At 40.4% G+C, this 13,828-nt stretch overlaps 2 protein-coding genes across 2 annotated transcripts; one reads left to right on the forward strand and one right to left on the reverse strand.

Annotated features, from left to right (window-relative positions):
* Positions 1-381: 381 nt before the first annotated feature.
* Positions 382-3,634, reverse strand: sult1st4 (sulfotransferase family 1, cytosolic sulfotransferase 4). Its single transcript, XM_018697960.2, has 8 exons — positions 3,452-3,634; positions 2,970-3,108; positions 2,715-2,843; positions 2,398-2,498; positions 1,379-1,505; positions 1,191-1,288; positions 919-1,093; positions 382-832 (listed from the first exon to the last, which is right to left on the reverse strand). The coding sequence occupies exons 1-8, from the start codon at positions 3,581-3,583 to the stop codon at positions 720-722; spliced, it is 1,014 nt and encodes a 337-aa protein (XP_018553476.1). The 5' UTR covers positions 3,584-3,634; the 3' UTR covers positions 382-719.
* Positions 3,635-4,856: 1,222 nt separating this feature from the next.
* wdr46 (WD repeat domain 46) lies at positions 4,857-13,314 on the forward strand. Its single transcript, XM_018697958.2, has 14 exons — positions 4,857-4,978; positions 5,161-5,334; positions 5,738-5,818; positions 5,910-6,022; positions 6,136-6,223; positions 6,437-6,498; positions 8,759-8,863; positions 8,978-9,128; positions 9,948-10,183; positions 11,038-11,191; positions 11,982-12,129; positions 12,334-12,524; positions 12,649-12,762; positions 12,868-13,314. Exons 1-14 carry the CDS (start codon positions 4,919-4,921, stop codon positions 12,985-12,987), a joined length of 1,797 nt encoding a protein of 598 aa, XP_018553474.1. The 5' UTR covers positions 4,857-4,918; the 3' UTR covers positions 12,988-13,314.
* The last annotated feature ends 514 nt before the right edge of the window (positions 13,315-13,828 follow it).

Consider the following 13,828-nt stretch of genomic DNA (forward strand, 5'->3'; position numbering starts at 1 on the left):
TGTAATTGTAAAAATCTTTTCTTGTAACATTTGTGATGTCTAAACTGCTTACTTACATTCTCACTGAGATGTAAATTCTGTAGGATACCCCAGGTGTGAAAGATCACCCTAGGGGTGGGGTGCCACGTCTGGAGGCAGACAAAGAGGTGTAAAAGGGCAAATAAGATCAAGGACCCTTTTGTTCACCTTGGGGGGCATCCTTCAGGTATAAGAGTCTAGATGTCCCTATGTTCAGGGTCTTTGGCCATATCCTGACTGCTCGGGTTCCCAAAAGGACTTTGACCTTTTTCTTGCAAGGAAAATAAAACTTTGTCGGCCGGCAGAAGTTTCTATTTCATTCTTCACCAGCAGCTGAGAAAATTTCCACAACAGAACACAATCTGAGAACATCAAAGTTAACAGTTTAATCATACAGTGGCAGTTAAACTTTAAATGCCTGTGAAGAATCAGGTACTGGGTAAATACAGTGGGTGTACTAAGTCAAAGCTTACATGTTTTCTTTATAAAAGAAGAATTTGATTTATTCCATTATTAGTTAATCTATATGTTTTCTATGTATGCATTCTCTTAATGGAAATATTCACTGTCAGAAAGTTAAAGTCATTTGATTTCCTTTGAGCTCACAGCCTTGATTCAGACACACACCACTTCTCTGCTATCATGTTTGAGGCTACAGTGATTTTTTTCACAGAAATGTCCAGTCAGTTGTGGGCTCATCCTCAAAGTTCAGTGCGGAACTGAAGAGTGGGGTCCTTCATCTTCCTCTTGTAGTCTTCATCAAACTCTTCATTCTGGGCCACAGTGAAATGGTTTTTCCAGTCACCAACTTTCCCTGCAGAACCACAGAGAGAGAGAGGTATGTTAGGTCAATGTGGAAAGTCCATTTCTTTTATTGTAGCATATTATTATTCACTGTACCTTTCCTCATGAAGGGAGAAACTTTGAAATCCATGGCTGAGAACGTAGAATAGTTGGCCATGCTGTTCTTTTTCATGTTATCAAACTGCACTCCACCTGTTATTAGTTTCTTGTCCTCAGCTGACTTAGACAAGCCGAGAAAGTTGCAGAGTTTATCTATTTCCCGCCTGGTATCCTGGAAACACATCGGGCAAATATCATCGTTCCATTATTACCAGCTTTAAAAAAGTAGCCTGATGTGGGAAGTGACCCACAAAAAACAACAAACTTGCCTCAATCATATCCTCAAAGAACATGTAATGGAGGTTTGAATACGTCTCTTTCTTCTTCCACCAGTTGTTCACATGGTCGTACCAGGACCCAAACACCACTGAGGACACAGAATGTAATCTTGGCAAACAATACATGACAGCGCTTCAGTAATGTAAATGAAATCTGTATGTAATTATTTCATACATACTCTTTCCCTCTAAGAATCTCTGGAAGTAGCTGTTCCAGTCTCCAGCCTCTGGCTCAGCCTTGTTCATGCGATCAAAGTGGAAAAAAGACACCATGTTGTCTTTGGCATTGCGGGCCACATAGATTATCTACATAAGAAAAAAAAAAGCATTTGAATCATCAGAGGACCGACATCACATGAGACATGCTTTCACAAGTATTTATTATAGTAACAGGAGGCAGACATGCCTCAGACTTTATTGTTTTTCTTTGTTGTTCATCAGCCTTTAAATTAAATGAGTGCTACACTGATCAGCCATTAATCATCTTGTTGCAATGCGATGTTCTGCTGGGAAACCTTGGGTCCTAGCATTTAACTGGATCTTACTTGACATGTACCACCCACCAAACATTGTTGCAGACCACAGACGCACACCCCTGTTGGTTGCAACAGCACTCCCCAGTGGCAGGGGCCTCGGTGACTTGAGGAATACAACAAAGAGCCCAAGGTGTTGACCTGGCCTCCAAATTCCCCAGATTCCAGTCTTACTGAGGATCTGTTGGGCTTGTCTGATACTGTGTAGGTCCCCCTCGTGCCACCAAAACAGCTCTGGGACCTTCGGTGGTGTTTGGCTTCAGAGCATTTGCAGCGGCCTCTGTGGATGTGGTTTGTTCTGGCACATCCCACAGATGCACAATTGGATTGGGATCTAGGGAATTTGGAGGCTGGGTTAATGCCTTAGGCTCTTTGTCGTGTTCCTTGAGCCATTTCTGAACATGGTCCTGCTGGGGGAGGCCTCTACCAGTGAGGAGTGCTGTTTAACACACTTTTTGTGGGGTTAAAAGCTTCTCTGTCTAAATATATTAAAAATACCAACACAGTGTAGCTGACTATATTAAACAATGGCTTGCCTGTAATTTAGTTACTGGTGTAATTAAACAGAATAATCCCATAGACTGCACTATATCAGACTCATCTGCTATCTTAGCTTCTTGTAATCATACATTGAGATAATGCAAATAACACACAGGCTACAGTACCCTGCAGTTTTGTTCCCAAAAGGACTTTGGCACGAACTGTACTGGGAAATGGGTTTTAATGAGTCGTGGGGAGGTGGGGAGCTTGTCCACCAGGTCTTTTCCTATAATGAAGAGGTGTAGACGGAGTAATTAAAATCCTGATACTGCATAGTTCTCAAATATTTTCTTGAATATGAAAAATATGACACTAAGAAAAGGAATATGAAAAGGTAGACAATTACCTCATGGTATACTGGACAATGAATAAGATAAAGTGTTTGTATGTTTGTGATGCATGCTCAAGAAATATGGCAAGTATATTTGAGTGTCTGTGCAACCTGTATCCATAGACGGGAAGGCGATATCCAAGAAAGGCACTCTTTCATAGATAGGGATGGATGTCTGACGCTCTGGAGAGGTCTCACCAAAATACAGTAGGTCAAGGATGTAGGAGACCCAGGTGGTTCCTGAAGAGAGAGAGGGAGAGACAGAGAGAGGAGAATAAGGTGATATCAACTCCTCACCCTTACACATATATATTTTTTAAGAGCTGTAAAAGCATTTACACTGACTGTTCATGTTTATAGTCCCACCTGCTTTTGGGTATGTTGCAATAAGTATATCATCTGGCCTGGCTTGGAAGTTTTGAATGTTCTCCCAGTTGTCTGTGAAATAGTGAGTCATTGAAACTCCATGGAAATCAAACAGCTCTGGACGAGGAGGTAAATCCATCTTTTAAAAGAGAAAAGAAAAGAAAAGAAACAATGAGCTGCAGCAATTTGACAGTGGAGAAAGGTTAAAGAGGAGAAGAGTGTGAACAATATTGCTGTCAGCTGCAGAGACTGAAGTCAGAATGTTGTAGGAAATAACATCCACAGGTCATTTTAAAAGCAGTAACATAACAAATAGTTAACAAGCCAAAAGGACAGTGGGGTGCTCAAAGAGGAAGTCTTAGGTTACACTCAAGAAAAAATGTGGAGGAAGGAGGAGTTTAAATCAAAGTACTTCCAACTGCTTGTGCATACATGCAGTGCTCCTCTCTAAAGAAAGATTAATTCAGAGACGTCGAACATACCTTGTCTGGAGTAAGTGACATGCTGATCTCTGCTGGTTTCTCTGCTGTATTTGTGGAGCTTTTCTCCTCTCCTATTGTCCTATTGTAATTTTCCCAGACTAGTATTTGCCTCCCTTTCTCCCCTTGTTGCATAACAGTCTCCACTGTGATTGTAGGCTCGGTCCCAGATGTTATGCGAAAGTCCAGCCCCTCCCTGCACTCCCTCATTTCCTGGGCTTTTATCCTTTAGTCCCCTGTTTTCTCAGTTAATTCACTTAGACATGATCAAAATCAACTTTTTTCAACATAGTGTACACAAGTATAGTCATGTTCACAGTGACATGCAGATCCATGTTTGTGTGTAATAGAGATTTGAACAGGAACGAAAGCATGATTCAGCATTAGTAATTCTGTATAACTGGTCAAAAACAGTTTTTATAACTTACTTACCTAATAACCATTGCTCTTTTTGAACTTTTTTTGTTCAAAGGTTTTCAGTTTGAACACACTGTTTGCACATTTAAATAAACCAAGCCAAGTGGGAATTGTGTACACAGTCTGCATGGAATCAATTCAAAACACATAGCATTCTTTCAACTTCAAAGTCCTGAGGTTTTACTCTGTGGGAAGAAGAGTCTTTTCTTGCTGTGGTCTTCTTAAATCTACAGTTCGGCTCTGGCAAATTAAAGGACTATAAGTTTGTGGTGCCCCCAGAGAGCTACCCTTTTCCCAGTACATGTAGATAAAGCGTCTTGGCCCAGTTTCAAAAATACTTTTCAGTAGGCGTGGTGCAGGAAGTTTAGAAAATTCTCACTTGAACATTTATTCATTGGTGATGTACAGCTGCCATGGCTCAGCCTTTTACTGGGCACTTCCAGCTTTTTGGAGATAGGGAAAGACAAGTGCATTTGGATACAGATACTTGGATACAGTAAGTTAACTATTAACTTACAGAGGAAGTCCTGCTGTGTGGTTTAACTGACACCCTCACTTTTGCATACAAACCCCAGTATCCTGCACCTGACCAAAGTTACAGAGGCACAAATGGCTTGCCTATCTTTTTTTAAAGCCTGTAGTGGTACTTTTTGTGTGGAAACCACTTTGGACCCATAGCCTTGGGTATTGCAGTGATATGGGGATGAGATGTCCAATGCAGAGGCATCAGAAATAAAGAGTTTTGAGTGCTCAGAGGTTCAGACAAAGTATGATGGGGGTGCTCTTTGGCAGGGAAAACAATGGATATTTCATGATGACATTTATTATTATTATTATTATTGTTGTTGTTGTTGTTGTTGTTGTTGTTGTTGTTGTTGCTGCTGCTGCTGCTGCTGTTGTTGTTGTGTACATAGAATGAAAAATAATAATAATGTATATAGTGTTACGTTGTTTTAATTCAGTCTTTACACTGAAAATGAGGAATATACGTAGAACCAGAAGTGACGTAGCCTTACGTGACGTAACAGGAAGTAAGAAACGTACACAACAAAGATGGCGTCTCCCAGCAAGGCAGCGGCGAGCGAGGCACACGTGGGGAAAAAGAAGAAGAAGGTAACTGCTACTAAATCATTTGTTTTGTTTTTTTTTAAGTTCATTCATGAAACCGTGTCAGGGTTTGGATATCATCATTCAGACTTAATTCTCTGCGCGCAAACAAACACACAAAATTCTCTGTCCTCCTCCCGATATCAGTGCTGCTGTTTAACCTGTCACTGTTTGCTCCTTTTCTACAGCCTCCAGCTCGGTACTGGCAGGAGCCACGGGAGGAGGAGAAAGACGGAAACAAAGTGGGAAAAGACGAAGGACGCACTGAATCGGCTCTACAGCAGGAGCAGCACACGAAACTGAAACCTAGGAAAAGGAAGCAAGAGGAGGCTGGAAGTGATGGAAAGGAATTCATATCAGGGGTAAGAGTTTTTAATTTACTTTTACCATTTTATATCCTGTCAGGGCGATGAACAACAGAGGTCTGACTCAAAAACATTACAAACTTTAGATTTATAGGGCAAACAGTGACTTCAATACAAGTAACTGTTCACCATTTGGAGTAACCTTCAGGCACATCTTAATGGCTTCATTTGAAATCTATTTTGATGGTGTTCAGAGGCAAAATGACCAAATGTGACATGCTGATTGCTGCAGTTCATCCCTTAACTGTGAATCAGCCTTTTTGGCCAGAAGAAGATCATACTTAAGCTGGACCATAATATTACAGTGCCCCAGATTCTAAAGAATGTAAATACTGTATATCATACTAATATTATATCAACATTTATTCTCGTGTTTTCTCTAATTATTGTTCATACTCAGAAATCAGACCCTTTCCCTGGTCCTGCTCCTATTCCTGAAGACAGAGTGCAGAAGTTCAAGAGGAAAGAAAAGACTAAAATGGTAAACACCACAATGTCTCTCTTTTTAACCATTAATGATAAGTAAATAGAGTTAGCTGTTTCAACCAGCCAACGTCGTCTTCTCCTCCTAGCCTCGCCCCAAGCATCGCAAGCTGAGAGACATGATAGTTCGCTCTGATGAAGCTTCAGAAATGGCCCAGAAACAGGCAGCCCGGCTTGACCTCCTACTCCCAGAGGATGCTGGGTAAGTTCTTCTAAAAGTCTCTGGTTTCTTCGTGTCGCTTTATGGATGTGATAAGAGATTAAATGAGCCTTTGATTAAACACCTGGTTGTGACACATTTTCTTCTGATCTCAGGTTTCTAGAAGGAGATGAAGATGAAGACACGTGTACTATCTCTCAGGAAGATATCGCAGATGCTGTGGATATAACATCTGGAGCAAAGGTAGGGTCACTTGAAAGATTTCACAGTTGCCATCCAAGTGCTGGGGACTTATTTATAAAAACAATATAGTTCCATATCTTCCATTAGATCCCCCTAAATCCTACACACTGCTTCTTCAAACTCAACTTCTAGAGTGCTGTTACAAAATAATCCCAATTTCTTCAATTGTTGCATTGTATTTCATTTTTTTTCTCCCTCTCTCCCCCTCCTCAGTATTTTAACCTGAAACTGTCTCAGTTTGGACCATATCGGCTGGATTACAGCAAAACAGGACGGTCAGTATCATGTACTCAAAGTACAAACTGTGCATGAAGTGGTTTTCTTGGAGTTGCTTTCATGCTATTCATGTTTACATCATCAAACAGTCATCTTGGTTGAATATTAATGCAAGGAAACAGACATTTTCATTCAGTAAAAGGAAGGGCAGAAGCTGTAAACGTAACATTAACATATTATCACTTGATGATATATATTACTACCTGATAATATATATGGTAACTCTTTTTACTAGGGTACACTTATTCTTTATTATGCATTTATTAATCTCTTATTCTGCCTGAATAAGAGTTTCATTGATATGCAAAGCATTTTAAGATCATAATTAATGTACAACAGCTTCCTTACTTATTATCAATAAGAAGTAATTACGAGGCTATTGAAGGAAAACTCAGGCCTAGTAGCTGTAGAACATGGTCATGCAGAATAAGGGATTAATAAATGCTTTATAAAGACTAATTAAGAGCCAGTAAGCAGGCTATTAAGCAACTAATTAACTGGTGAATAAGTATACCCCAATAAAAAAGAGTTACCATATATATTTATAAATTGATGGCTGCTTTTTTCACAGCAGACATTTTAAATTACCATCGCACTGAAAATGCAGGTGTGATTAATTAATGGTTTATTAGAACACTTAAAGCCCCTGCACCCACACATGTGCTTTCACTCATGTTGCCTGACTAGACCCCCTCGAGGCTGTGTGATCGTGTGCAAACCAGGCTTGATGGACTCGCTCTCCTCTGAAGGCGGGACAGTTTATTCCATATCTTTATTATTTGTCTGTAGTTTTGTGACATCACATAAGCTGCTGGTGTCAGGATGATGAGAAGTGTTTAGGGTCGTTAACCTGAAGCATGCAACCTGAGTGTAGCTTTTTGTTTTTCCTACTGGATGAAAGTAATGTTGTTTTTTTTCCCCAGTTAGACCTCACGGTGGCGCTGTTGTCTCACTGTCATTATGAATGAATACAGACACAATGAAGGGGAAGTAAAGCCAAAGCCTATTACAGCAGCAGTCACAGCAACATGATGGCACAGCACCTTGGTTTCAGTGGTTACTGAAGGGTTTTGCTTACAGTCAAGTCTGGAAATGAAGACATACCTGCGGTTTGTTAGTTTGTGTGCTGTTCATGAATCAGATCACTTAAAAGCAGAACGGGAGCTCAGACAACATGTGCTCTGAATGGCCCATGCTCAAGATACATCCAAGTAGCAGTCCCAAGAGAAGTTAGGGCTGATGAGGGAATCTCATATAATTATTTCCAAACCAGCAGGTAGTTCTCCTGGCCAAATTTCTAACTCAAGAAACCAGGAGATCTTACAAGTTTGCACTCTCCTAGAAAACCTTGGCATCAAGCTGTTGTGGCCATGACTGGAGAAATTGAAAGAACATCCACTTGCAAAACATTTGTCTGTCCACTCATTAACCACAGTGGAATGGTGTGTACATTGCACACCCCCATGTTGCAATAACTATGAGAAAGTGACTGTGCTGACTACTTTGGGTTTGGTAAGTGTCAGTCCGTGAGAAGTAACAGTGGGCTGTGTGTAAGATGAGACAGTATAAACATGAAATAAATCATTCTACACTGAGAAATATTAATGCACTTTGAAATAATAAAAAAAAATCTGACGGCTATAGATTATTGTAATTTTTTAAAATATGAAAAATATATTTTAGTGTCTTTGTTGTGCATTCTCAAAAGTTTAACTGCAATTTGAGGTAAATATGTGGTTTAATCTGCCTTGTACTATATTTGGTATGTCTGAGCATTTGAAAAAACACCCATACATTTAAGGGTGAATTGGAGCAGAGCCACCAGTATTAATGTTCTAAATCTTACCTGCACTTCTCCCTCTGTGACAAGTCAAATAATCAAGTCTGTAATGAATAGCAGCAAACAGTTGCTTATGTACACATGCAGCAGACCCACTGCAACATAATCATCTATTCAGAGTCTTGTTTTTGTTCTCCTGATGAACGAAAATCCAACATTCACTCTCCCTTAGCTCTGTTTTGGAAATATCTGGCTGTCCAGCTGCAAAAAACTCTACTGTGTTCAGTAGCCAGCTAGTCTGTAGTTTGGTGCCTGGCAGGTTTTGTACAGTGGGTTTATCAAAGCCCGTGATAATTCTGTGGTTTCATTGCCTTTCACATTGTCACTCAGTCGTCGGATTCATTGTTGACATTAAAATTTTGATTCAAATGACTGAAATGTTTGAGCTGTGTGTTGACGTTGTATTCTCTTTCCCTCAGTCACCTTTTGCTTGGTGGGAGAAGAGGCCATGTTGCTTGTATCGACTGGCAGTCCAAACAGCTGATGTGTGAGATTAATGTGATGGAGTCTGTCAATGATGTAAAGTAAGTCATCCAACCGTACATTGTACAAAACGTAATATTTTACAGTCTTGCCTCATCTGTTAGCTGCTGCGCTCAGGTTCTCTCTAAGTAAAATCCATTTCTGCCTTTATTTAGGTGGCTCCACAGCGAGACCATGTATGCTGTGGCTCAGAAGAAGTGGCTGCATATTTATGACTCCAATGGAATAGAGCTCCACTGCATCCGCAAATTCAATGACGTCCTTCGTATGCAGTTCCTCCCCTACCACTTTTTGCTAGCTACAGCGGTGGGTATTGTTCCTGGAGGTTTATGCACATGATGTGTTGCATGTTTATTTTAAATATATTGCCACAGTAACAAAACATTGTCTCCTCTTAAATGCTGAATTTGCCACAGACCTGATGTTTGTATCAGGTCGTTCAATTGAGACCCGTTTTCTTTTGGTTAAACCATCATTTAATTTTTTCTCTCTTTATCCAGGAAAAATTCTCATTAAAATTAAAGGCACCATTGAAACATTGTTTTAATTATGACAATAAGCACAAATAACGTAAACAGGCTAAGACAACACACAATACAAAATATTATAGACAATGTCCAATTGAGATGCATAAATACATACTAGATAGTTGGACAAAATCAAGACATTTTCACAAGTTAAAGTATGCTGAATCAGCTGTTTGTAGTTCCTGTTTGCAGTTTACCCATGGATGTACAGATGACTATTACTGGGTTACTGTGATACTGAATAAAACTTAGAAATGTTCATGTGCTAGAAGGAGCGCCTTTTTCTGTGCTTTCTAATTTATGGACATTCATCTGTGATGGACAGTAGAGACAATGACATTTGTGGGAAGGTGAAGTCACACAGAATCTATTTTTAAAGTCTTGTGTGTTGATAAGTGAACCAAACTACAAAAACTGTTCTGTTCTTTTTAAGACAAAGGCATACACCTGTCCCTTTCACCTCACGTAGCATCTGTGCCTCATGTCACACAGTTTGAAAACCGCCGATACTTTTAAAATCAATCACACAGATCCTTGAAAACTGACATGACTTCACCATCAGTAATCAGCTCTGACAAACCCTCACTCATGTCTTCAGAGCGCTACAAGTTTCCTGCAGTACCTGGATGTGTCTGTGGGGAAGGAGGTGGCGGCCATCTGCACCAAGACCGGTCGGCTTGATGTGATGTGTCAGAACCCTCATAACGCCATCATCCACCTGGGACACCCCAACGGCACAGTCACACTCTGGTCGCCCAACCAGAAAGAAGCCCTCGTCAAGATGCTCTGTCACCAGGGAGGCGTCCGCTCCGTCGCTGTGGACAAGACAGGAACGTGAGTCACCTTAAAACTCTGAATTTCTCATGTAGGACTACGTGAATTTTGTATTTCTGTGTCTATGGACACTAATCTGTGTCATTTCCAGAGACTGATAGTAGTTTCAGTAAAAACATTATCATTGATAATTTACTTAATTCCTTGAGAGTGTGACAAGTCCTTGTAATCAATGATAATTTTTTTTCTTCAATCCCTCAACACCTTCCACCTGGGGGCCACATATTTTTATGGATTTAGTTGTTTACTCTATCATGCTTTGAACCTGGATTATTTTTCTTTCAGGGAGTTCTTTGTGAAAATTACTACATTGATAGAAAGGTCCAATAATCTGTACAGCAATACAAACAGACATAAAGTGACAAGAAAACGTAAGCGAACCCTTTGGAGTTATCTGCTTTCATGTGTAAATTTCTCTTGACACATGGTCAAACCTTCATCTACACATAAACACACAGTAAAACACAAAGTGTTGCATTCTTGTCCACTGGTGTGTTATCAGCTTAAGCACGCTGTGTTGGTTCACGCTTGTGACTCAGATGAAGATCAGGTCACGTTTTATGTGACCGTGTAATTCAGAAAACCAGGTCATTCTGAGGGCTTCGCTTCATTTTGTCACTGTACATACAGATGGTGTGTTCTTAGCTCTCCGTGAATTCTGCATAGTGCTTACATCCCCCAGGGCAGAGCAGTAGATGGTTAAAAATCAAGAGCTTAGCAGAAGAAATCCATAAATGATGAACTGCTTCATTGTCAGGCTGAATAACTGGTAACACTCTCTGTGGTGACCGACCTGCAGTTTCCTCAATGCCCACCAGAGAGCAGTCTGTTATTAGTGTCTCCTGTTTTGGCAGATACATGGTAACATCTGGAATGGATAAAAAGGTGAAGGTGTACGACATTAGAACCTTCAAGCCCCTCAAGTCCTACTTCCTCCCAGCCGGCGCTTCCTGTTTGTCTCTGAGCCATAGAGGGCTGTTGTCTGCAGCCACAGGAGACATCGTTCAGGTCATTATCATCCCCACACTGCATGATTAATGATACGTCATTGAAAATTGATCAGCCATTTTACGTTTGAGGAAGTGGTTTATTTCAGATTGCCTGCAGCTGGATATATACCAGACACAGGATATTGGAAAAACAAAGGTCACAGTATTGGTATCATCACTGGACAGTAACACGTTATTCAGCAATTTCTTAATAATAAGGAAGTTTCCTATAAATAATTATATGATTTGGTGCTAGGCTACTTACAGGAAAAATAGACCCACAGTTCTGAGACAGATGTAAATTTACTTGTGTTAAGTTTAGTAGCTTTAATTCCAAGTAAAAATATGAATTCATCTTTAATTACTATTGAAAACTATTGTATATGTTGAACTGCATGCTTTTCTGTAGACAAATCACAAATTTGAATTTACAGTTTATGGAAAAAACATTTTTAAAGGGCATAAAAGGCACTCTGATACGAGTATGTTTTATGTGGGGAAAAGAAATTACTGAGTCAGCCGACCTCATTTCCTCAGGCAGATCTTTCCAGGGCCTCGAGGCCCTCACTGCAAACCCTCTGTCCCCTTTTAGTTTTCAGCTGGGCTTCTGGAAAATATAAAAGACAAAAGGCCAAGGTCACTGTGATCTCAGAAAACATTGTATGATTCTACAAAAACTAATTATCCTCATGACACAGGTGTCATAAATTAGTGTTGTTACAGTGTTGAATTGTCTCAGATCTCTCACGTCTGTAACCTTTAACCTGCATATTTCTTAATTTGTGTCTGTCTGAACTGTCTCTGTGCAGGTGTACAAGGATGTGTGGAGCACTCCAGTGACTAAGCCCTACATGGCTCACAGGGTTCGGGGAACAGTGTGGGGGCTGCACTATTGTCCCTTTGAGGATGTCCTCGGGGTCGGACACGGAGACGGTTTCACAAGCATGCTCGTACCAGGTCCGACTTGATATCACATCACACCTGCATATTAAAAAGTAGACTGAATAACAAGGGGGTAGCAAATAGGTCAAGGTCAAAATATCCACGTCCACATTACCTGTGCAATCACTGAACACAATATTCGCATTTTATTCAATTTTGAAAACTGCTCATGAATTTTATTTACCTCTCCATTTTCCTCTCCTCCACTTAAATTCACAGGTGCGGGTGAACCTAACTTTGACGCTTTGGATGCAAATCCATATCGCAGTGCCAAGCAGAGGCAGGAGTGGGAGGTTAAAGCCCTGCTAGAGAAGATCCAGCCTGAGCTCATCAGCCTGAACCCCAATGAACTGGGACAAGTTGACCACACCACCTTTCAACAAAGGCACCAAGACAGGGTTCAAGCTCTGGTCAGTATCTGGATGTATCTTATTGGCACACATCAAATTTTATTTTAAGATATGAGTCTGTACGTTTTGAAATATTGGATTAGTATCATTGACAACCTTCTAACAGCAGTTTTTGTCTTCTCAGGGCTTTGACCCACTTGCCAAAGACAGATTTACTCCCAAGTATAAGAAAAAAGGTCGTAGTTCTGCTGGCAACATTGAAAGGCGGAAGAAACAAGTGGCTCATGAGGACCAGAGGGTGAGTAATCCAGAATATAAAATGAAGTTTGATTAAATCACGGGGTGATTTTTCTGCTGTGTCTGCAGTGCATTGCTCATCTATCTCGACTTGTTTACCCCTCAGGATATAATCCGGCAAACTGTGGAGGACAAAATGAAGATGGAAAAAGAACGACAGGAAAAGGAGAAGAAGAAGGCGGAATTATCCGGCCAGAAATCTGCGCTGGACAGATTCAAAAAATAGAAAAGGAGGGCCTTTGTGCCACCCAAACCCTGTGACATTCTGTGGGAGTGACCCTTTGAACTTCATATAAAGGACACATTTTTTTGGACACATTGCTCCACTGTGAGGACAAAACACAAACGGACGAAATTCTGGATTTAGTCTGCTAATAAGGACAGATTCTGATGTGGATGTTTATCTGTAATCAATGTTGAGTGCAGTGGTAGGGCGCTTCCTGTCTACATGGTTGCATAATGTGAACATGAGGTCCTGTGGTTGGCATGGGTGTTACTTAGCATTTGTGTTAACAAATAAAGTTTTACTCTTTTTTTGACCTTTTCAAATGGAGAGCTTTGGTGTTAGTGAGTGTTATTTGACATCACGTCCAAAGGTAAAACATGCTCAAGTATAAAGATATGATCACACATTATCAGCACTTTGGTTTACTCATTAACAGGGTGACCTTATACTGAAGAATGACTTAATAGCACAGCAGACATATACAGTGTACCTGGCGAAGTACCATCTGCAATTCGTCACAAAAGAAGTGGAAACTTTAGGTGCTAGCAAAGACCACAATAAAAGTCCCATAAACACTCTCGCAACCTGAATAGATGCCTTACCGAAAGAGCACCACCTACCAACTTCATTTTAACCCTCCCGTTGCCCTCCATTTTGCCCTTTGTATTCCGTATACTTTTTTACTTTTTATTATTATTCAAAAACAAAAGATATGTAATCTTGTAATCTAAATGTAATCTAACATCTAAGATGCCCATGTGGTAATTTTTATTTGGGGAGAACATAAAGGGCATTGAAAGAGAATCCCTGAGCACAAACATGCTGCTTGCACAGGAAATTA

This window comes from Lates calcarifer, linkage group LG6 (genome assembly GCF_001640805.2).
Source record: "Lates calcarifer isolate ASB-BC8 linkage group LG6, TLL_Latcal_v3, whole genome shotgun sequence".
NCBI classification, from domain to species: domain Eukaryota; kingdom Metazoa; phylum Chordata; class Actinopteri; family Centropomidae; genus Lates; species Lates calcarifer.